The sequence below is a fragment of the Oryzias latipes genome, chromosome 9 (assembly GCF_002234675.1).
Source record: "Oryzias latipes chromosome 9, ASM223467v1".
NCBI classification, from domain to species: Eukaryota; Metazoa; Chordata; class Actinopteri; order Beloniformes; family Adrianichthyidae; genus Oryzias; species Oryzias latipes.
Genome location: NC_019867.2, coordinates 16,239,914 through 16,262,851, shown reverse-complemented (window position 1 = coordinate 16,262,851; position 22,938 = coordinate 16,239,914). Strand labels below are relative to the sequence as shown.

Below are 22,938 nucleotides of genomic sequence, written 5' to 3'. Positions count from 1 at the left end.
GTCATATTTCAAAAGAAAGGACAAGACACGGGTTTAATGTGGAAGAACATGTTTAAACATTCTACTACTTTGTTTTACAGAGCTGTTATAAATGGATTTTCCTTCTGCACTGCGGGCGAGCACTTTTGCATGCAGTGTAAGAGCCCACCATAATATCAGAAAAGTGCTGTAAGTACTTGGCACTTTAAATGTGTGATGGATCATTCCTCATTCACTCTCCCTCCTTCTTCTTCTTCAGTTTCTTTCGCTGGCAGCAAATCCTATCAGAAGTCCACTTATGTAATTCCATTTGCAGAAGAGACTGCAAACTCCCGGGCGAAACGAGAAATCAAAGCCAGCAGAGCTGAGAATTTATTGTCAGCATTTCCATAGCAAAGCTGTTGACTACTAGGTACAAAGCACTATTACAAACATAGGAGGTAGTCAGCACTGGGTCTTCTCTGAGTGTTTGATGTGCATAGAGAAAATATGGCCATAACAACTGCTTGAAATGCCTTAGAGGACCCCTGCTTTGTTCATGCCTGGTTATACCATCGTTGTGCTATTATATCATCCCATGTGCTTAATATGTTAAACACCCATCTAATAAGACCAACAAATACAGATTCAATAATGCTTAAATACTATATAATATTTGCTTCTGTGAAGCTTATTGACTTCCAGAACCCAATAGGGTAATTTGACATCAAGTTTGGCAAATACATTTATTTCTTATATTAGTGAGTAAAGAGAGTTACGCATATTTCACAAGTAAAGATGGGGCACTTCCCCTCTTCACATTATTTGAAGTCCTCCACCACGTTCCTTTGTGTCCTCCATGGTCCGCTCCCATTAGCAGGCGCAGTGTGGATTGGACATCCGCAGTGCAAACCCAGCCAGGGTCCTCCAGGTGAGTGTGGAGAACTTCGCAGGGCATGTTCCGGCTCGGCTGATGTACGTAGACGCGATGCGATGAAGCCGCTTTGCCCCAAACGTGTTGTAGTGTCCTGGGAGAACTTGGTCAACCTTTTGGATTTAAAATTTTGGAGTAGGAATTAGTGCTAGAAACATCTAACATCAGATCACTACAAAATAGGAGTGCCAATATCAATACCAATGATCCAATCAGATTAATCCGTCTGAGGCTAGTTGTAAACCGAATTGGCCTATTCCATTATAAAATCTTTTCAAAAGGAAACACATTCATTTTATTGATCTTGGAAAACACCGTTTGGATTAAGACATGTTAGGTTCATTTTACTCCAATGTAAAAACGACCAAGTGCATCACAGCGGACAACACACACGTGATAGCAGCATAAAGTGATCAAAACATCATTCCAGTCCAATGTGTGGAAACACTTTGAATTTAGCAAAGACGTGTGACCATACAGGGGTAGAATGTTCTAATAATGTTTGATATGGAAAAACAGTTAGCTGAACTTTGTGACATTAAAATGTGAATGGATTTGTCATTAATTCTTGTTGACTTGTTTTTTTGTACACATTTAATTTGCACTTGATTATCTTGCAAGAAATACAAGAATCTGGAAAACTTCCCCTGCCTGTTCAGTATCCAGGTATTTGTCTCTGAGTCACAATGATAGACATTTAGGCTACAGATGACCTGGATCGATTTTAGGTCAGTGAATCGGATCGAACCGGATCGTTCAAAATGAACCAATATCAACTACGGATTGATTCAGCAACCACAAATTATGATATGAATCGATTTGTTCCACCCCCTGGTACAAAATATATAAATGATATTTGAAATGACTTGAGAGTTACCTGCTCACTGTCAACCAGCCCCACCAGGCGCTCACAGCTGCTGATGTAATCACTGACCTGGCTGTAGGGCAGCCAGTCAATCATGGAGCCATCATACACAACATCCCCACTAAACAACAACTTGTTGTCGTGATCGTGCAGACAGATGCTTCCCCGAGAGTGGCCTGGCATGTGAAGAACGGTCAGCTGTCTGTCGCCGAGGTTGATGACATCCCCTAAAGTGAGATCATACTTCTTCACACAGACATCCATAACAACATTCCAATTCTACGAAGGCGAATATTAAAACTCCATCCCCCTTTTAAGCACCATATTGTTTTCACTCACCTATTTAATTCAATTGGAATTTAATTTATGTGCTGCCAGGAAGCCTTTGTTCTGGCTGCAATTGTGATAGTTCAAGACAATACCAAGACATTTTTGACAATTCTGTGATCCAAACTGTATGGGATCAGCTTTGAGGATGGCTCAGAGAAAGTCCATAAAGACATAGATGAGAGTGTATGGTGAGTCACTTCTGCATGGTCCACAACTCAACTGGATAGAAAAACTTTGGAATGAATTAGAGCGAAAAATGTTTGTTGGTTTTCAACCAACAAATCAAATGCACTTCTAGAATGGTCTAACATTTCTGTAAACATACCATTAAAGCTTGTAGAAAAAAATCCCAGGACAGTTGAAGCTTTTATAGATACAAAGGGTGGGCTGACATTAGAAAAATAAACTCTATGGGTTATAAATGAGATGGAACTTAAGTTCATAAAGGCTAACACACAAAAACAAACAAAAACAGTGGCTCTGACACAGCAGAAGGCTGCGTATTGATTTATGAAATCTTGACCACAGTCCAACAGTTGGAGCTGCTCTGCACAAATGCAGATCTGATGTAAGTGCAGAGTGCTGTGTAAATGTATGCTTTAACCCTTGTGGTATCCTAGGCACTTTGACATTGGGAGTGAGGTCATCTAATCTAGACCCCACTAGACAGCGCGCTGAACCTTTTTTCTTTAATGATTTGTGATCTTCACTGGTTTCCATGGATTACATGAAATCCTCTCCATCTTTATCCACGGTAGGGAGAACACGTCAATGGCCATCTTGACCCCATAGGATAGCACAAGGGTTAGACAGGGCTGTTCATTCCTGATCCTCGAGATCTACCACCCTGACGGTTTTCCAGATCTCCAAGTCCTGCTAGCGGATGATTAGCTCAATCAGATGTCTCCACATTCTGATTGAATGAACACACCTGCTCCAGGTAGTCAGCAGCAAGCAGTGCAGGGAGAGATGGAAAACAGGCAGGGCGATAAATCTCGAGTACCAGGAATGAGGAGCCCTGGTTTAGAAAATGCTTATGTCCAGAATATACTTATTCACAGACAGGATGGTGGGTGATAAATATCCCAGTGCTTTGCTGTGTGTGTGAGAAAAACCTACACACTCATTCCTGAAAGTAACAGAATCTGCCAAAGTCATCAGCATGGTGACTTAAAAATAGATCAGCTTTGCAGGAAGAGAGCCAAGACAATGGTGAGGACCACACAGTATCCCAACCTCACCCATGTGCAAATATTTGAAAGTCTGGTTTCTTGTGTCTGGCTTGTCACTGGGCCATCTGTTAATTTCGTTTTGCAGAAATTTGGTTTGAGAATGAGAAGGATTTTGAAACTCTAATACACTGAATGAAGTTTTTAAGTTGTAGGTTTGACCCCAGATTTAGCCCCCACTAGCACCAAGCACCACATGTGTGCTGACAGATGCCCTGCCTACCCTCTTGCAGTATGTGCGTGGGCTGAACAGCCTTGACTTTGTAGTTCCTTGCTCTCCACCCTGGACTGGGGCGCTCGGCTATCTCCCTGTCGCTCAACCAGGTGACCGTCTCGAAGTTGTCTCCGTTGGCCAGCGCATCGACCTCTGCGCTGTGGACGCCCACCTGTTGGAACTGATGCAGACCCCCCGAGTGGTCGAAGTGGGCGTGAGTGGCGATGGCCAGCAGCGGGTTCTTCCTCTGCGGGTCTTTTCCCAGCAGCCCCTTGGAGTCGATGTAGTCAGGTAAGCTCCTCAGCCCCAGGCCGGTGTCTATCACCACGTCCTGATGCGAACCGCGGAGCAACCAGATGTTGGCCCGGTTGTCCGATTGATAAAACCGCTCCTGGATCCAGAATAGTCCGTCTCCGAGCGACTTGTGGGCGTACCAGTCGGCTGCAGACATCCCAGGACATGCAAATGTCGAGGTAAGCTTCGGAAGGGAGACGCGCCGTCGGCTGAATTAGCACAACAGTGTTAGTAGCCTCGTAGCTAGGAGCAGTGTGGTTTCATTGAAGCTGTAATGATGGTGGCCGCACACACCCTTGTTTGAAAGCAGCCAGCCCATTGGTCGAAGTGAGAAATGACGGTAGATGTGAACGCGGCAGCGATTGGACGAAAATAAGAAACGCCCTATTGGGACGTAAGCAGGGGCGGAGAGGGGAAAGCATCTGCTCACGCTGACTAGTCTATTGGTTACACATGCGTTTCCCAGCCGGTTCCACAAAAAAACCATAGAAAGAAGCGATAGGTTTATTTACTTATCTTTTTCGCCTAAATGTAAGCTAAACCGCTAAGCCACAAACTCGGACCGTTTAGCTTTAACAAATAAATCAAATTCAATAAGATTTCATTGGGAAACACGTGTCATTTATAGTTATAAAACTTTATTTTTTTATCTCACGTCTCCATAAAAGGAGAGTTTTACCAGCAGGCCTCCTGTAAGTATTTATGAAAAAATATATATCAGGGAAAAATTGTCATTTCTCATAGCGGACTCAATGGTGCAATACCGGCAAGCACGTGCTTGTCAATGACGGTGCTTGCCTGAGGATGAACCGTGTGTTGCAGGTCGTGGTCAGGGGCGCAGCCATGGCAGGCAAAGGCCGCGGGGTGGCTGCGTTTACCTTCAACATTGATGCTCTGGGCATTGGCAGAGGCAACATGCCAGAAGCCAGGGTGGGGCCCAGTCCACTGTTTCCAGTAAGTAAATGCCACACAAACACGGAAAGATGGAAGGTTTAATTAGCAAAAATTCAAGTTTTATTTAAGTAAAATAAATTGGCATGTGTCATCAACGTAGGGCTTTTAGTGTACTCTCCCTGTGTAGTCTCAGTACTTTGTAAAATGTGCTCAGAAAGCAAACTATGATGTAATCTATTTTGTGTCAAACACTTGGTTTATGGACACTTTCTGAGAATGACTGCCTGCTTGGATTACACCAATTTTCAGATAAACAAGAAACGTGTCACTGTAATAAATATCTTGCATCATTTGCCCTTATTTAGACTACTGAATTTAAACCGGTTCCACTCAAAGGAGGTGAAGAGGAAGACTACATGCTGGCGTTAAAACAGGAATTAAGAGGAGCAATGCAGAGGCTACCACACAACATTAAAGCTTGCTCCAGCAAAACGGGTAGGGGGGAGAGTGCTGACATATGAGAGATTTCTACGTCAAGATAATTCTGGGCTGCTGGAAGTGGAGATAACTGCTGCTTTTGGGAAATCAGACATTTTATGAGTGTTATACATAAGAGAAATGAGATTCTATAGTTACTGCTTATGCCTCATTATGAAGTTTTCAATTGTTGTTGTTTTTTTAGGGGTCCATCATTACAGATATTTTAAACATCTTTAATTTTCTTTGGTCTATGACATAAACCCAAGAAAAAACTTAAAGGAGTACATTTAATTTAAGTCACCTGTTAAAAAAAAGACAATTTCTAATCCAGGTTCCAGACTTTTGATCATTAGAAAATACTTTTTAAGATTCATTTATGAACAAATAATTTGGTACAATGCATAAATGTCTAAACAATAAATTTATTTTTGCTGTAGCAATGAATTGATTCCAGAGATTAACTTTCATTTGTTTTTTATCTTTTATGTTTAGTAAAAAAATTCTCACTGATCTGATACTTTTTTCAAATGTACTCTGTTGTTCTGTTTACATGAAACAGAGGTGGAGAAATACACTGAAAGATACTTGAAACAAGCCCAGATTAACAGTGAGGAATGGACTCCAGGTAATTGCTTTAGATGGAAATTTTTTTTTCAAAAGGTGTCATGTAAAGTAATGCAAACATCGTGTCACACATTTCAGACTGGAACCTTTTTCCCAAAGAACTGATGCCCCAAAGTAAAAAACGTAGAATTAAGAAAGGTAAATTAAAGTCACATTGCATGCAGGAAATGTTGAATGCGTGTTTTTTATTTATTTAAAAAGTGTTTTTTGCTTCAGGCACCAAGACTAAAACTGTGAAGAAGTTGAAGGAAGATAAAGCCAATGTGCTCAGTAAACTGGATGTAAGCCTATCTTCCTTCTTTAGCTTTTTTAGACTATTTAAATGTTTTTTTTTCTTAATTGAACTTTGTACAAGGATGTCTTTAGGCGCTGTCATTCGGTGCTGAAGTTAGTAGGCACATGCCTTTAAAATAAAAAAATCTAGTTTGGAAACTGCCATAAGGACAGAATAGTTTAAAGCCATGTGAAAAAAGATTATGGTTGTACGAAGTTTTAGCAAGATTTTGCAGAAGTCTACATCTGTGTAAAATATAAGGCACAATTTTACCTGTTTTTTTAATACCAACATTAGACTGAAAAACGCTTATTGTACTGGTGCTTCTGATTTTGAATTGGTAAAAAAAGTAAAAATCGCATGTCCCTTTCTGAAACTGATCAAATTACATCAAGTTTAAAAACAGTTTGACTCTTGAATGATCTTGACAGACCCATCTTTAGTGTCTGATGGGCTTAAATCTATTTAAAAAGGAAACTGTTCAGACTTGAACATTTCTTCCTTAACTGATCGGCTTTAAACACATTGGCCCAAACCATACTGCCAAGCAGAACAAAGAGAACTGCTGTGAAAATGTAGACTTTTTTTTAAATGGGAAGAAAGCCTACCATTTAGTTTGAATCCCACCCCAAAAAATCTGCTCAGGAATTGGCCAAGAAAGATGAAAATCCTGAGAAGTCAGATGAGGAAACTGAGAAGAAAGCAGAGGACGATGAAGAAATCGAAGAGGAAGAACTCGAAGAAGACATAGAAGAGGTTTGGTCCCAGGAATAGTGGAAAATCTGCATTGGTCTTATTTGATGCAACTAATGTTTTATCTGCTTGTTGCTCCTCAGGAAAATGACTACATTGAAAGCTATTTTGACAACGGTGAAGATTTTGCTGCTGAAAGTGACGATAACATGGATGGGGAAGCAACCTACTGAAGCCCATTTTGCATGGCTTTGACAGTTGCATATGAAATGTCTGTTTAGCTAAAGCTCGTAAGCCAAGTAACTTCATGTTTACGCCATGTAATTATTTAATGGATATGTATATATAAGCATAAATATGCAGACTTCAAAAAATAAATTATTCAAAATAGATATTTATTAAGCCTGCAGTATATTTCCAACTTGAAAGGCACACAGTCAACAAAACTGTCACAGGATAGCAACTGTACAATACATAACATTTAGGTAATTTATCTGGGAACATTGCATATTAAGATATTGATGCACATATGCAGTTTTACCACAGTTTCATGTCCAGCCAGATTCAGGACACTTGGATAAAACAAGGTTTCATTGAAAATTCAATACTGGTAGTATCACTGAAGCTCAGTCTTGACAATAGTTTAAAACCCCGTCATAGTTTAACACAATAGTATTTCACGTGTGCACAAAGGAAAACATTAAGATTTCTTCCAGAAGAAATTTTGTAAAAAAAAAATTAGACCTGATTTTTACAAACAGATGGTTCACTGGGAAGAAAAAACCTCACAGCAACTAATTCTAAAAGCATTTGTAGCCATCTTTATTAGCAAAATCTTGTTATAGTTTCATGTATGACATCTTGCAGAACGAATGTGGCAAACTTTGTTTTTGTCTTTAAACTATCACATTCTTTTGGACATTTTACTGAAGCAACAAAACTGCTTTGCTGTTAGTCAAATTGATAAAGGCATTTTCCTGCTGAATCTTGAGTTCAAAAACAAAAAAAACCTCTCATCAGCTTGAGAGTTAATGTTTGACAGCAAGATGTCAACTTCCCACAAAACTGTCCAAACATCTCCTTTTGTCTCCACTGTCCAAAGCAGGATATTCAAGACTTTTGTGGGCTGTTAAGGTTTACAAATTAGCAACTAAAGAATTGAACTTGTTAGTTAAAAAAAAAAAAATTGTTAGCATAGACAAATCAAATGTCCCTTTCTGAAACTGATCAAAGAATATCAAGTTTAAAAACAGTTTGACTCTTGAATAATCTTGACAAACCCATATTTAGTGTCTGATGGGCTTAAAACCATTAAAAAAAAAGAGAAACTGTTCAGACTTTGTGAACATTTCTTCCTAAACTGATCACAATTCTTTAAAAAAAAAGAAAACGAATGTCTTTCACCCCTGGCATTGAGCTAGACACCTGAATATTCCAAACAAACCTCCAAAACCTACTGTTGTAGAGGTAGTCACAGTTGCTAAATACCAGTAATAAAGTGCATCATAAAGAGTGTGTGGCTGTTTGTTTCCCCATTTTCTATCTAAGCAAGCTTTAAGGTTTGTATTGTAGTTTCACCAACAGAATTTTAAGGCCAAGTAGGAGACAAGCATCTGTCCTAATATTCCAATGCGATCAAATACAAAATATTCTTCAGTCAACCACCTACTAATCCTGATACGGTGATTTCTAATTTTATCAATGAAAATCGACAGAAAAGGCATTACATTAAAAACGTATAGTCAACTTGAAATGTTCTAATCCTGATCCTGCAGAAGTAGTCTGAACCTCTTTCTACATAAAGTTAAATTATCAGAACTTTTGTCCTTTTCTGAAAAAAAGTGGAAAATACCCAACAAGGAGAACATTCCACTTATTTTTATTTATCCTATGAGTTAGACCAAAAAAATCTATCAGCATATGTTACGTATTCTTAAGCCCTGCATTTTTATCATCTTCTGTATTGTATTTACCAGGGTTCTGTGGATCTCCATTAACCGCATCTCCAGCTTCTGCATTTTTGTCTTCTAAAGGCTTGTTCATAGATTCTCCACCCTCTTGCTGTACGAGATGAATACCGCCATGAGCTTGAGTGGTGGTACCATGATGGCTGACGTCACTTTTCACAAGAACTTCGTAGTACAGCAGATAAAACACAGGAGTAATGATCCCAACGAAGAGCATGATGGCCACAGCTGTCCACCACCTCATCCCCCAATCAGCCCCATAGTAGGGATCCTTTCTCTGAGATGGTTTGTACTCTGCATCTCCAAGAAGCGGCTGTTGTTGGGTTAGGGATGAAACGACTTCGTTAAGGCTGCTTCGAGACGGTCCTGTGGATTTGACCAGCTGCTCAATGTCCTTGTCTTTTTCCAGTAGAAATCCTTCCACACTGTCAGTAGAGGAAGTAGACGAGTCTGTGGAAGACTCGGTTGGAAGGAATGTAACAGGTGTGATGGGGGAAGCATGTCTAGATCCTGTAGGGGAGCCAGATTTGGGAGGGCCACTGTTATGAGTCTCCGTTAGGACACTGAAGCGCCTCACAGGAATCTTGACAGAACGCAGAGCAAAGAAGTCCTGTTCCGTCAGAAGGTTGTTGGCACGTTTGATGTCAGCCACCTACAATTCAGTAAAAAAAAAAAAAGGTTACATTGAAAAAAAATCTTAAATACTGGGCTCCTAAAATGTATTTAACACACACCGATTCTAGATACATTAAGATATTTAGAACTGTTAAACTTTGCTAAATGTTTTTAATTAGGAGTCAATATGTCAAAAAAAACATACTGAGCAATGGTACTGCAGAGCCAAGCTGTTCAAGGTGTCTCCTTCCTGGATGTCTCGGGTAAGGTAGATAATGTTATCCATTTTTTCTCTGGAAGAGTTTTTCCAAAGCCTCTCTTTCCCACGTGACCGGAGCTCGTAGCTTTCTCCATCTTCCTCAGACAGGTCGTTCTCTGAGCCATTGTTTCCAAAAAGATATGCAAGGCCACCGTTGGAAGGCTGCACCATGGTGGCAGACTGGAATCCATAGCGCTGACTCCTACTAGACATTTTGTCTCTATGGAGGAGAATGAAAGGCATTTTAGTATAGCATAAAATTAAGAAAAACCCAGAAAGTTTCCATTACAACAATGTAAACATGCTTTAATCATTCACTAATAATTATGAAAACTAACTTTCAGATAGTTCAGACTGTGTGTCTGAAACAGTAAAATCAAACTTAACAACATTATCTCTAATCTTAAGCAGTGTCGTTTAAAATATTCCATACACAGCCTGAATATTTCTGATTAAACTAAAAGGTTGTTTGTTTTCCATCAAGTCTCACGGGAGCATAAGCCTTAGTAGTTGTCTTACTTCTTTACTTTTTGTTTAATCCACAAGTAAAATTAACTCCACAACAAAATTAGTTTTAAAAAAAACTATTACTTTTAGAATTTAAGGAACCACCCTTAACCTTAAAAAAACAAAGCAAATGTCATATCTGGTGACGTTAAACTGTAAACTAAAAGTCCCACTTAAAAGAAAATTTATTAATACGAACCAGTAGAATTAAACGCGTCGAAACATGTACGTACACGTCCTCGTCGTTTTGTAAAACAGTAAGTAATGTGGTTAAAGCCATACAGACTGGCTGAAGTTGTTGTTCTGTCAATTCTGCTCATCTCACAACACAAGACGACGGATAGTCAACAAAAGAAAATGTGTAAATAAAAGTTAGCTTATTCTATATAAACTGTCGGAATAATTTGATACCGCCACGCTTAAACTTTATCCATTTTAGATTATTGCTGAATTAGCAGGTCAAGATTTATCTTGACTTGTTTTATCTTTTGAGCTAAGCTAGCGCCAAGACGAGCGTCTAAATAATGAGCAGCGCGGCATTTAATGTAGCCGTTTTACCGAACACCAGCCTTAGTTTAAACTTATAAAGACACACAAATGTTTACTACTTTACCTTAAACAAAACTCAGAACAGATGGTTGTCCTGTGAGCTTTCCATAACTCCTCTGAATCGCCTTTGGTCTCACCTTGTAGCTGGTTTTATACCTTTTTGCTAGCCTCCACAGTTCCCACCGCTCACGCCACGTCTACAAAATGTTTACGTAATGACGTTGTCACTGGCTTCTCCACACGTCATTCAAATGTTTATCACTGGGTGGCGCCAAAGGTCAAGATAAAATTTCAATCTAGATCTGAAATGAACAAATATTTTGGTTTGTTTGTTTATAAGTTTTTTTTTTTGTTAAATGAGATACGCTCCGTGTCACGTAGTCTTGCAATATTATTAATAATTTCAATCTGGTTTCGTGTTTTCTTTTGTCGCGTGCTTTCAAAGAAGTAGAAGTTTGCGGTCGTCTCGTGCTCTGTCCATTGTGTGGCGCTGTCCGCCTGCGCACAGGGAACCATGCTGCGCATCTTTGAGAGACAAATTGGATTAAAACATCTTGTCTCATTATGCTGCGACGGAGAGACCAGCATGCGACTGGGGCTAGCTGAAAACTAATCTTTGCATTGGGATAGTAAGAGGCGCTCTAACTAGAGGAGCAGGAGGTCCCGCATCGCATGGCTGCGAGAGCGCAGCGTTGTAGGAACAGGGTCTGAACCAGACCAGAGAACAGCTCCGCTCGTCTTCTTTTTTTATTCACTCCAGTGTCGTTGGATGACACTTGGCTTAACACTATATAGTTTTCTGGAAAAGTTGTAAAGTCTGGATCCACGAGTGGGTGGTTTTTACGCACAGCAATGCGGTCATTACTGCGCGCTCTTTGAATCAACACAGGTGGAGCGGACGACTTTGGAACCGTTTCCCAATGTTACCCACAGCAGCAAAGTTCTTGTAAAAATTATCTGGGGCTGAGAGGATAAGCAAGGTGTCAGGTAAGATTTAAGTTATGGATCTTTTTCTTGATGCTCCCATCTTCTCCTCCATTGTCGTTTTATGGGAGACTCGTGCGTCAAGCAACAAAACTTTCAGAGGGATTACATTATACGACTTGGTGTAACAAACGTTATTGCTTTGTCTCTCAACAAGTAACCCTGATCACAGAATGGATCACAGAAACAATGAGCCATGCTCCTATCAGAGAAAACGATTGAACGTGATTGACCACTCCTTATTTCTTAGCACTGCGCTAAAACAAATTCAAAGCATGTAATAAAATCGAAAAGCCTAAATATTGATTCAGCGCAATCAGTAAATGAATAGCCGGAGAGCCCATTGAGGACTGAGACAAACGCTTCCATGGTTACATTCAGGATCTCCAGTGTGATCACGGCGCTTTGTGTGGGTGTTTCTGTCTCCCACTGAAATAAGACAACTGCCACACATGGAGAGCTTGGGAGCCACTCATAAAGACGCCGCTGACTAATCTATATAGGCTTACCCAGACCATAAGTAATCTTGGCACACTTTGAGCTGCGCACATGTGCTGCTACTGTTCAATAAACCAGATGGGCCAATAGAATATTTCGTGTGTATTTCCAGGTTCCATAAATACAGCAGTTTGACATGCAGACTTTTCTTCTTCTCTTGTTGTTTTCATCTGATAATGAAACACGTTCTGTAGATCTTTATACTGAGCTGACATGATGTCATTTCTGTGTGTCCTTTTCAAATCTCTTTTGTGTCTTCCTCTGTGGTGCCTCAGCAGAGTTAGATCCTTTCTCTCCACGAAGAGAGCTTCTGTATCCATTCAGTTGGTACACCTGCTCTGCCTCCATACCAGCTTTTGCCCCAACTTGAACATTCTAGTAACCCCCCCCCCCAAAAAAAAAAATCAAATAAATAATCATAATTATTTTTTGTCCTCTACTCAGGCTTCCTCCTGTCATGAAAAGCACACACGTCACATGGGGTTTTGCAGCTTTGCGTCTACAAAGATCTTCGTTTACTCCGAACTCAGGTCCTTTGTTAGTGTTTATGTCATTGCCTGGCAGGGGTCAGCCCCCGTTTGCCTGTGTGATGGTCTGAATGTGATTCACTGGGCGGAAACTTTTTTACTGCCGGCGTCTCTCCCCTTCTGTCTTCACCCCCTCCTTGTGAAGGCCCAGTACAAAAGGGGGTAGTGCCATAAATGGAGCCAGCTCACTATGGAAGGTGCTGAAGTGTTGCACGTTGCAGAATGGAGACTGATGAGAAGGCTTTGCATCCTCAGTATGTAGGGCAGATGAGGGAACTGCTCTGCAACAGGCTGTTCTGTCACCCTTTTCACTGACCTGTGTGCCACAGGATCGTCGTCAGGAGAAAAGTGACAAATCTGGTCTTTATTTTTCGCAGAAAGCAAGAAAGATTTGTGATCTGTTTGCAGCTGAGTTTTATTAGATACTCACAATCATATGTGAAAGACATTGAGATTAATCTAATTTGTGCTTTACCTTTTTATTTGACATGGAAAAGCAAAGGGAGCCCTTAACGCATTTTATTTCTGGTTTGGTTCTCACTTTTTGCATAGGAACACAAAATAGCCTACTCTATGGTACAAAGTCCAGGTGCTGACTTAACACTTGAGACGGCGCTCACTTCATATGCAGATGTACCAAAGCTGAAGTAGTTTTCAAACATCCCATTACAATGTTAAAAAAAGCACATGATCTTAAGTTTATGCACATTTATCATGTTTGGTTTGAACTGTAGTTTTCAAAAAAATCTAAGAGATCAGATTTATGGTTCAGGAGTATGTGCAAAAATACGTTGATGGTGATTTTAAAATAAAAGATAATCTGCACCATCTTTTTTAGGTTTTAATGAAATGAGATTGTATTTCTGCTTGATTGTGGTATATTTTCTTACTGTGGAGAGAATTGTGCTGCCATAAATGAACCACATAGTTAGGATTTACAGGAGAAGGTCAATAAACCAGAAACAGGGTTCAAATATAGAGAAAAGAAAGAAACAAAACTGTAATACCTGATTTATTTAATTAAAGTGCAGGAAATTTATTTAATACTGTGCACTGATGGAACTCTGGTTACCATTGCCACATTGTGTGCTTACTGCAGTAGCAATCCATGATGTTGTGGGGAGCTAGAAAATGGTGGAAAACAGTTTCAGACTTGTATAGTTCTGGCATGAAAATGATTCCATTTGATTTTAGGTTTTCATAAATTATTTTACACCTCATGCTCGGTAGACAGAAAAGTGTAGATGTTGTCTTTGGAGCAGATAGAGACGGAGTTGTGGTGTTTTTCCAGCTGTGGCCAACAATCCAGAGGCCTACTTTTGCAGCATGACCAGCCACATCTTGTTCTTAGTGAGAGGATTCTTGAATGGTGGCTGCAGTGAAACGTTGGCCATGACCTCGCTGTCAGCTCTCATAATCATACATACATACATACACAGAGGGGGGCATGAATTCATACACACACATTTACATTCCTTTCTATTTAGAGGCAGCAGGGTTCACTATACACATGTTTAGCATCTTTATTTAACAAAAAAGTCTGATTTAAACCCTGTCAAAGAATAAGTGTTAGATTCAAATTAATATGTATTGTGTGTAAGAATATAATGGTTACGATTCTGTTAAAGGATGCAGCATTTGGATTCAAAACTATGTTTAATTGAACATAAAATAATTTTTTTACAAATCCAAAAGAATACAAAGTATCAAAAGTGAACAAAAGTCTGCTGCCTAAAGTTGCACAGAGCAGTGAATTGTGAAACCTAATTTCTTATCTTTTGAAAACACGATTGCTTTCGGAATTCTTTTTAAACGCAATTAGCATTTCATCCGGACCCAGCCAGTTACATGCAATGAAGCAATACCCTTTCAAATCCATGCCTTTGGTCTGTCAGGCAATGCAGAGAGCAGTCTTGTTTAATCCCCTGCAAGTGTTTTTCTGTCTGCGTCCATCACTGTGTGTCATACAGACTAATCAGTAAGCCTGTGCTCAAACTTGAAAACACTTTAAATTGCATTGGTTCCTGCTCAGTGAAAATGTCTTTCTTTTTTCTTTATTCTTTCCTTTTCATTTTAGCAAGGAATGCAAGATGCTATGGCCTCAGGCTAAGAGCAGCCGACCACGGCCGTACGAACAATGCCTTAATGAAAACTCTCCTTCATTCTGTTTCTTTTTTCTCAGCAAAATGCACACTTGATTGGCATCCTTTTGCCCCTAGAGGGGAAATCTCTGGTTTGAAAAGTTTTATCGGACAATAGCCTGAGGGCTGACCTTATGCATTTTTGTTCTTTGGGGAGCATTTCATTCATCAACTCATTTTGCCATCTAAGTTTGAGCAAAAAAATCTGGATACCAGCGTCCTTATTTAAAAGGAAAAAAAATCTTCATTAAGGACCAATGCTGACTTTTCTGTTTTGTTTTTACCTTTAAAATGAATATTATGGAGTTATCCAAAATAAGTTCAGTGAGTAATGAGGGTTTCTCAGATTTAATGATGTATGCTTTAGCTCTACCTGCTTGTTAACCCTTTTAATTTCTTTACCTCTGCTTTTCCTGTATGGCAAGTGTGTTCAATGGTCTAAAAATACTAGAGACTGAACTTAATGTGAATTGCAATTATGGGCTATGCAAAGCTGAGAATGGTTGCTGGGTGGTTTCTCAGCCTAAAACACACACACACACACACACACACCCACACACACACACACACCCACACACACACATACTGGGCTTGTGGCATCACATAATGTGGAAAGCACGGTAGTCCAATGATGAAAAGTGGCTTCAAAATGGGCTAAAACTGGAGCCTTTAATATCTGATTGGGCTGGTAAAGATATCAACGGTGATCCTGGTTTGTTTATTTTCCACATTTATTTATCTAATTTTATTTTTATGGATTCATTATTATTAGAGAAAAGACATGCAGTATCTTTAAGATAAACCCAAACTTACTCATTTTACTATAACCTTGACCTCAATAAACAAATTTCATCTTTCAAAATTACTACACAGTTGTTACCTTTATGTGTTGCTTTCAGTGTTTCTTTTTCTCTGTTACTATTTTTCCTGTTTCGGCAGTTAACTTTTAGTGTGATTTTTTTATTTTATTTTGCGGAGGGGTAGGAGACAGAGCACTTTTATAAGGAAAACTCTTATACTAGTTGATTTTTAATGACAGAGTAGTTTCCTTTTATGGCAAGAGTGACTCCTCATCGTCAATTGGAGCTTTAAGATTGATGAATGAGATCCCACGCCAGGCCCACCAGTGTCGGGCATGTAGGAGATCCCAGTGTGTGTAAATGTCTGTACACTTGATAAACAGCCACACATAACCACATACCCTTCACCATGGGCGTCGCAGGTCCAGCGAGGCCTGAGGGCAGGGATGCCGCATGGGAAAGCCCTTGATTAAAACCCAGCAGACTGTAATCCTGCAAACCCAGGACCAAAAAGGAAGTGAGAGTATTACTTTCCACTTTTAAAGCTTGTAAAGCAGTCTATTCTAAGAGAAATAACCAGAAAGACACATTCCTTGATTGTGGTTCTGAAGGTGTGTCTTGAATCTTTAAAAGTTTCCAAAAAGGTTTAATAGAAACTGGTTCTGAGAGACAGAAAGTAGGAACATTGTGTTATGGAACTTGTCTGTTCTGTAACTTGTCACTGTCAAACAGTACAGCTGTAGGAGCACCATTACCTGCCATGTCAGACACTTAGTGCAGTCAGTAAAGGACCCAGTGAATCCTGCAGTGTCACACCTACTACAATCTTATGACTCTGAACCTTCAGGACCACAGTGAATAATTGATGCCAAAGATTACGATACAGGCCACTGTCAGGAGAAACCCTGAAGGTATCAGCGGCAAGCCCTGACCCAAGAGCAGCCCTGCAACCAGACACCTCTTCAGGACTTCTGATAGGGATATCTAATGCATCAGTGCGCCCCTGTGTGTGGTATGTCTGCAAGGGATCTGATGTAACAGTTTTAGTCAACCAGGCTCCTTACACCAGCTAGCTGTTTTAGGATGGGGTGACAGGTGAAAGGGGTCAAGCAGCCTTGGACCTGGACCGGTGTGATCACTGTGATTGGTCTTGATACTCTTCATGTTTGCATTTGCCAGAAAGTCTTTGGGGAAACATCGCAGCAAAACAGAAAATACCAAATGGACACAATGTGTATTTCTGTTGGTTTGTGATAAAGACTTTATTCTGAAAGGATACTCCCAAACAGCAAACTATTATGCTTGTTTTTAAAAGGACTTTAATTTTGATCTGTTGCTTTTTCGACCTTTGACTGGGACAAAGCCCATTTGCACATAACAACTACAACTCTAGAACTGCTGATTGTTCAAAAACAGAGTGAAGTCATCTAAAACTATAAGGCATTTAATTGAAGTTTAAAGGCAGTTTAATTGAAATTTTCTTTTTAAATACGTGATTTTAAAGGGTAAAAATGAGGTTCTGAGGGACCATTTCGATTTAATTACATGTAAATGTGTATGGTTCACAGTGTTCGAAGTTGTTTATTTTTGTTCATATTTTGGTAGTAGGGTCTAATTTGGTTGTAAAAACACTATTTTGGTTGTAAAAACATCTTAGATGGTTCTGGATTTTCAATATTTCACTAAGATAACAATAGATCATCTTTGTTCTATTGTAAAAGCATTCCCAGTGGTTTCTAAATAATAGTTGTTCCATTTTTGGCTCACATTTTAAAAATTGTGTAGTTTCCTTGTATAGTTTCTGGAGAGCGCCGTAGATCATTAGAAATGCACCTCTGAGTTGTGGCCGGGACATTGGAGCAGAGTAATCCCACTCCCGCTTCCCGACATCCTTCTGTTTACATTCTCTGGCGCCAAATTAAAACCCCTAATAACCCCAACCTAACATTACTGGTGCAGCAAAAATAGTCAACAATATTGGTACTATCCAGCCATACAGTTTTGAGCAAGATGTTAGCTCAGACGAGGAAAACAAAAACGTACATGGATCTATTTGTCTACAAATAGATGAATCAGAATGAAGTAGATTGTAGCCTCTACATCACTGCTACAGGATTTTTCCCAATGGCATTTTTTATCTGCTCCTGATTCCCAATTATTTGAATAAATACTCGAAAATGCAATTTCTGATTTAATTTTTCTTTATATATGTTCCAAATGCCACAAGAACATGTTAAAAACACAAAAAAAACACTTTCATTAGAGTGTGTCTTTAAAGTGAAAGTGAAGTATATTTAAATAAAATCTCCTTTAAAGAAAAACAATATTTTGTTTCAAATGTACCAGCACTGCTGAAATGATTGCTTGTAATTTGATTGATTAAGGGTAGTTGGGGCTGCATTGTAGTATAATAGTTAGCACATTCACCTCACAGCAAGAAGGCCCTGTTTCAAATCCCAACAGGGTCCGTTCTGTGTGGCGTTTGCTTTTCTGGTGTACATGGGTTTGATTCTTCCGGATATTTCTAGATTCCTCCCATGGTCCAAAAATATGCTCATCCTACTCTATAATTCTCTAAAATTCAGTGTGAATGTGTGCGTGTCTCGTTGTTTGGTTCTGTGTGACCCTGCAATGGACAGTCAATCTTTCTAGGGCGCACCCCACCAACACGCCCTAGTCGTACCTGGGCAGGCTCCCACATCCCCGTGACCAAAATTGGAATGCAGCAGGTTTAGAAAATAAATAGATGGATAAAAATAGATTAGAGTAGACAATGACTTTTAAAAGTATTTTTTGCTGACGTTGTAGTTCATACAGTAATGTGATGTGATTTTGTCCAGAATACTAATACATCTTACATTATATTTCTGACACTTGTTTTCATGACAGGCCTCATAGACTCCTCATCTCAGACATCATCTTCTGGTTTCTGTGTTAATGCTTTGATGAACATTTTGTTTACTTTTATTGAGTTTTAAGAATGGGCACCTATAATTTGTTGCTGCTTGGACAGTTTGGGCAAGTTCTTCCAATTAATGCAAGTGTGTTGATGTGAGTTCACACATCTCTGACTATGGGGTGGTTCACCTCCCTGCATAAATTCCTGCTCCTTGTTTTATCAATGTCAGACATCTGCGCCAGACACCACACGCCACCTTTAGTGGTGACAGACAGGTTCTTGGGGTCCCTGTCATCCCTGGGGTCAGGGTTGGCAAAATCCATGATGCCCAAACAAAAAGTGTCCCGACACTCATGAAAAAAACTTGCGCCAACCACCCAGCATCTGCTAACAACCTAAATGAACATCCTAGTCATTGGAGCAACCCCCCTCTTTTTTTAGGAATAGCGTTGCTGAAAGTTTAAAAACCGGAATGCTTGCTACCATCGATCAACTTGACAAGTTTGACAAGCTTTAAAGTGTGTTTTGAATTAAAAAAAATGTAAAAAAGGATAAAAGTGATGTTTGACAACCCCTTGCAGTTCAACTTTGTAACCAGTTAGGTCTTGCTGCGATCAAATTGATGTCAATTTTACTGACTTAAAACCAAAGAGACTTTGTGTTCAGCTTTACCCAGCGCAACTTATTTGGGGAGGTTGTTGTGAACCTCGAAGGACTTGAAATGAAAAACCGACATCTATTCCTTTATGGTGTTTTGAGAAACAAATTTGGAGTTCCTTCACCTCATCTCCAGAGCAAGCACGATTCTTTTTACCCCAGGCCCCTCTTTGTCCAGCAACACATTTACCAAGTGCTGCTCTAAATCCTTTTTTGATGGATTTTCCACCAGTTTACCAAATACTAGCAACACACGTGTGTAACACACAGATCCTTAACATCAAGTTTCTACCACAGTCTCTCACTCAGATACAAGGAGCTCTTTTTACTGAAATGTCCATAAAATCTGCATGCAGGCTCTTTTTGTACAAAAATTTGAGTATTTTGTCCAGGAAGCAAACTGAATGATTTAAACACCCAATGATACAAAAAAATATGCCAAAGTTAATATTTTGATGACAACATTTGAAAAGAAATTGATATTTTACATGCCCAACTTTCCCAAAATAATTAACTCTGTGTCTGAAAACATAGCATGACTTCATCCATCCACTTGGGTTGCTGGCATTCATTTACAACTGTAATTAAGAACAAATACACTGAATGATCTCTGTGTTCTTGTTTTGGCCAGGCTGTGTGGGGCAGATTATGAATGGATTGGCAAAAGGAATCAGGGAAGGGAAAGGCAGGACAGGATCGTTCCAATTTAGCTTTAAGCTGGCTCCACCTCGCTTGTCATGCTGTGTTGTTTTGTTGTATTAACCATGACAACTGTCTGAGTGGCTTCATGCAGATTTAGGATTATTCTTGCTGAGAGTTAAGAGGGAAGCACAAGAAGAAAGGGGGCAAGGAATGCAAACGAGATAGATTTAGGGAGGAGAAAAGTAGACACCAGACAGACTCAAAAGTGATTTTTATTCCTGTTCATTATTTTTTACATATAACATCTTAAAAACAGGCAGCTTTAAGAGTCCCAAAGACATGAAGACATGTTGGATTTGCGGAATAACACTGCAAATCAGTCAAACCACAGAGACCAGAAGGTTTGCAAGCCAGCTTGGCTCGTACATTACCAGTCAGCAAATATCACAATCATCTGGCAGTTTAATGCAGCTGCTAAATCATAAAGGATTTTATCTCTATCAACCTTGTGTTTTTACATGCTAATGTTTGGATCTTTTAGTGCAAATAGTAGTAATAAATGCAATAAATAAATTAGAAGTACCAACGCCATTGAACATAGATAGTGTTTGTAGTTTGTGTTTGTAATTTTCAACATAGTAAGTATGAAATAAGTACTCCATTTGTAACTGGGGTTGTTAGAATTGTTTCAGTTGTTTTGCAGTTACCTTAGTTTAGAAGTTAAACTGTCTTTTTTTTACTCTAAGTTGATGACATTAATTGGTTTCCTTTACATTTTTTCTTCTGTAGGAATGCTCTCTGTCTTCCTGCTAGCTGGGTTAATACTGGCTCTGTCCATCCCTGGTACTAAGTCTGAGTCAGCCACGCTGCGCTTCCTCGGCCAGACGGACTTTGTTGTCAACGAGAGCAGCACAGCTGTCGTTCGCCTGGTTGTGGAGAGAGTGGGAGATCCGGTCAATGTGACAGCTTTGGTTCTGGTAAGTGGAGGTTGTCAGTGGGACACTTCATGAATCACCTGAATTTCAGTTTGTGCCAATTGAGGGTTATGGCTAGGGTCAGGGATTCCTCACCTCTGTTTAAGAGAAAGTCTTCTGATGTATTTCTGAGATGCTAGTGTTCTCAGTGAAGAACATAATTCGACTTTACCTAAAGTACTAATTACTAATCTGTCATGTGGTCAAAAAGATTGGGCTGCAGTCACGAACCAGAAAATGTTTCGCAGCATTTGATTTGTTGGATATTGTTTCTTCTGCTTGTCTGCTTGACCACTGAAGTATTTTCAAATTTAAATCAATAACATTTTCTTTTTCCCCTCATGTGTTTTACTGTATATAACCTTGAGGACAATAGATATTTAGCATATTTTTAAGCAAATTTTAGCAAATAATAAATCTGTTTACTAGCATTTAAAGCAATGTTTTCAAAGAAAACATTTAGCACAGTTGTCTGCAGTAAATTGTGGCATAAAATTGATAAAAATGCGACAAATATTAGAAAAATTGGCTAAACATGAAATAAATAGCTATTTTTGTTTGCTGTAGTGGAGTAAAGTCGATTTTTTTTTAAATACAAAGAAATGCATTTTTGCTGATGTTGTAGTTGATAGTGTAGGCCAGTAATTTGGTTTTGCCCAGAATAAAACATGTCCTAAGTTATGTTTTTTTTTTTTTATTATCTGACACTTGTTTTCACGACAGGCATTAGAATTTTTATCTCAGACAGCATATCCCGTTTTACATGTTTTTGCTCTGATGAATATATTCAGGTCAATTCACGCAGAATATATTTGCTGCTTGGACAGATCGGGCAAGTTCTTCTATTTATGCAACTGTGCTAATGCGAGTTCACACATCTCTGACTATGGGTGGTTCACCTCCCTGCATGAATTCCTGCTCCTTGTTTTATCAATGTCAGACATCTGCGCCAGACACCACACGCCACCTTTAGTGGTGACAGACAGGTTCTTGGGGTCCCTGTCATCCCTGGGGTCAGGGTTGGCAAAATCCATGATGCCCAAACAAAAAGTGTCCTGACACTCACGCTTTTTTTTCACGCCTCCATTTTTTGTACTGTAGGAAACATTTTAATAGAAAATGCACACAAAAACATTATTTTACCAAAGGCTTTGGTTTTTCTGTTTATTGTTTATTTTTTTATTTTTTTCAGCTAGAAGGAGTTGATACCGGGGACTTTGAAGCCATTAATGCTGCGGCCTTCCTGCTGTCTACCGAGTCCAGGAAAACAATCTTTATTGCTGTGAGGGATGATGACCTGCCTGAAGCCGATGAGACATTTACCTTTAACCTTAGACTACAGGTAAGTACTTGTTTGCAAGTTTATTTATTAGAGGGTGCATGTATACCTTTGTTTTTTTTTCATCTTTAAAAATCACACAGGTATTTAATGTGTTTACACCTGCTACCATTACATTTTTTCTCCCAGGAGCTAAATATTTCTCCATATTCCTCTGCCTGTATTAAAGCACAGCCCCATACTAAGCAATGTGAACCGGAGGTGTCATGCATTCAACCCTGGGCGGCTCTAAGCTGCAGACTCTTTGATGTATAAGCTCTGTGGGACTCTTGCAGAGTGTGTGTGGACAGAGCCATAGCATGTGCATCTATGATACCCCCCTCACCATGAGAAAAGAATAAAAAGAGAAGAGCCTCACCAGCTATACAGCCATTCTCTTGTTCTTCTTTATTGTTCCCATTAACTTCATGCATCAGGTTTATTCTTTTTTAATTTGTTTACTGTTTAAGCTGTTTTGATGTAGCAGATTTCTACTTTTTAAATTCATTCGTTTCTATATTTCTTCACCTTTACCCTCATTACCCTTAAAGACCCACTCCAATCATCTTTTGATCTATTTTTAAAGCGTTCTCAGTGGTCTTGTCATTTTGATTATGCTGGTTTTTTTTTTTTTGTTTTTTGTTTTTTAACCAAAATCAAAAAAACCTGTGTCATTTTCTTGGACATAGTTTCTACAGAGCAGCAGTTGTTCATTAGAAATTCACCTCTGAGTTGCGGACTGTTGGCGCGAAATAAGTCCGCCCCCATTTCTCGTCATCCATCTGTTTACACTCTCTCTACCTAGCTTACAG

At 39.4% G+C, this 22,938-nt stretch overlaps 4 protein-coding genes across 6 annotated transcripts in view; 2 read left to right on the top strand and 2 right to left on the bottom strand.

Annotated features, from left to right (window-relative positions):
- Positions 1 to 32: 32 nt before the first annotated feature.
- Positions 33 to 4,110, bottom strand: mblac2 (metallo-beta-lactamase domain containing 2). The gene is made up of 3 exons (XM_004072464.3): positions 3,540 to 4,110; positions 1,770 to 1,984; positions 33 to 1,005 (listed from the first exon to the last, which is right to left on the bottom strand). The coding sequence occupies exons 1-3, from the start codon at positions 3,979 to 3,981 to the stop codon at positions 832 to 834; spliced, it is 831 nt and encodes a 276-aa protein (XP_004072512.1). The 5' UTR covers positions 3,982 to 4,110; the 3' UTR covers positions 33 to 831.
- Positions 4,111 to 4,266: 156 nt separating this feature from the next.
- On the top strand, positions 4,267 to 7,181 carry polr3g (RNA polymerase III subunit G). Its single transcript, XM_020706019.1, has 8 exons — positions 4,267 to 4,516; positions 4,647 to 4,778; positions 5,084 to 5,213; positions 5,758 to 5,823; positions 5,901 to 5,960; positions 6,039 to 6,103; positions 6,742 to 6,852; positions 6,933 to 7,181. The coding sequence occupies exons 2-8, from the start codon at positions 4,668 to 4,670 to the stop codon at positions 7,020 to 7,022; spliced, it is 633 nt and encodes a 210-aa protein (XP_020561678.1). The 5' UTR covers positions 4,267 to 4,516; positions 4,647 to 4,667; the 3' UTR covers positions 7,023 to 7,181.
- Positions 7,168 to 10,876, bottom strand: lysmd3 (LysM domain containing 3). Its single transcript, XM_004072653.4, has 3 exons — positions 10,751 to 10,876; positions 9,577 to 9,850; positions 7,168 to 9,408 (listed from the first exon to the last, which is right to left on the bottom strand). The coding sequence occupies exons 2-3, from the start codon at positions 9,841 to 9,843 to the stop codon at positions 8,713 to 8,715; spliced, it is 963 nt and encodes a 320-aa protein (XP_004072701.1). The 5' UTR covers positions 9,844 to 9,850; positions 10,751 to 10,876; the 3' UTR covers positions 7,168 to 8,712.
- Positions 10,877 to 10,977: 101 nt separating this feature from the next.
- The window catches only part of adgrv1 (adhesion G protein-coupled receptor V1), a 95,673-nt gene continuing 83,712 nt past the window's right edge, over positions 10,978 to 22,938 (top strand). For all 3 annotated transcript variants that reach the window (XM_020706017.2, XM_011479300.3, XM_020706016.2), the window contains exons 1-3: positions 10,978 to 11,673; positions 20,624 to 20,811; positions 22,001 to 22,150. In XM_020706017.2, the coding sequence (XP_020561676.1) occupies positions 20,626 to 20,811; positions 22,001 to 22,150 (336 nt within the window). In that variant the 5' untranslated portion in view covers positions 10,978 to 11,673; positions 20,624 to 20,625. The remainder of the gene's footprint in view (positions 11,674 to 20,623; positions 20,812 to 22,000; positions 22,151 to 22,938) is intronic.

Excerpts from the sequence above, each read along its gene's own strand:
- mblac2 (XM_004072464.3), bottom strand. The coding sequence starts at position 3,981 with ATGTCTGCAGCCGACTGGTACGCCCACAAGTCGCTCGGAGACGGACTA. Across the intron at positions 1,985-3,539 it reads CACGCACATACTGCAAGAGG|GGGATGTCATCAACCTCGGC; the intron begins GTAGGCAGGGCA and ends ATCTCACTTTAG. Across the intron at positions 1,006-1,769 it reads GGCTGGTTGACAGTGAGCAG|GTTGACCAAGTTCTCCCAGG; the intron begins GTAACTCTCAAG and ends TAAATCCAAAAG.
- polr3g (XM_020706019.1), top strand. The coding sequence starts at position 4,668 with ATGGCAGGCAAAGGCCGCGGGGTGGCTGCGTTTACCTTCAACATTGAT. Across the intron at positions 5,961-6,038 it reads AAAACGTAGAATTAAGAAAG|GCACCAAGACTAAAACTGTG; the intron begins GTAAATTAAAGT and ends TTTTTGCTTCAG. Across the intron at positions 6,853-6,932 it reads TCGAAGAAGACATAGAAGAG|GAAAATGACTACATTGAAAG; the intron begins GTTTGGTCCCAG and ends GTTGCTCCTCAG.
- lysmd3 (XM_004072653.4), bottom strand. The coding sequence starts at position 9,843 with ATGTCTAGTAGGAGTCAGCGCTATGGATTCCAGTCTGCCACCATGGTG. Across the intron at positions 9,409-9,576 it reads CTCTGCAGTACCATTGCTCA|GTGGCTGACATCAAACGTGC; the intron begins GTATGTTTTTTT and ends ACTGAATTGTAG.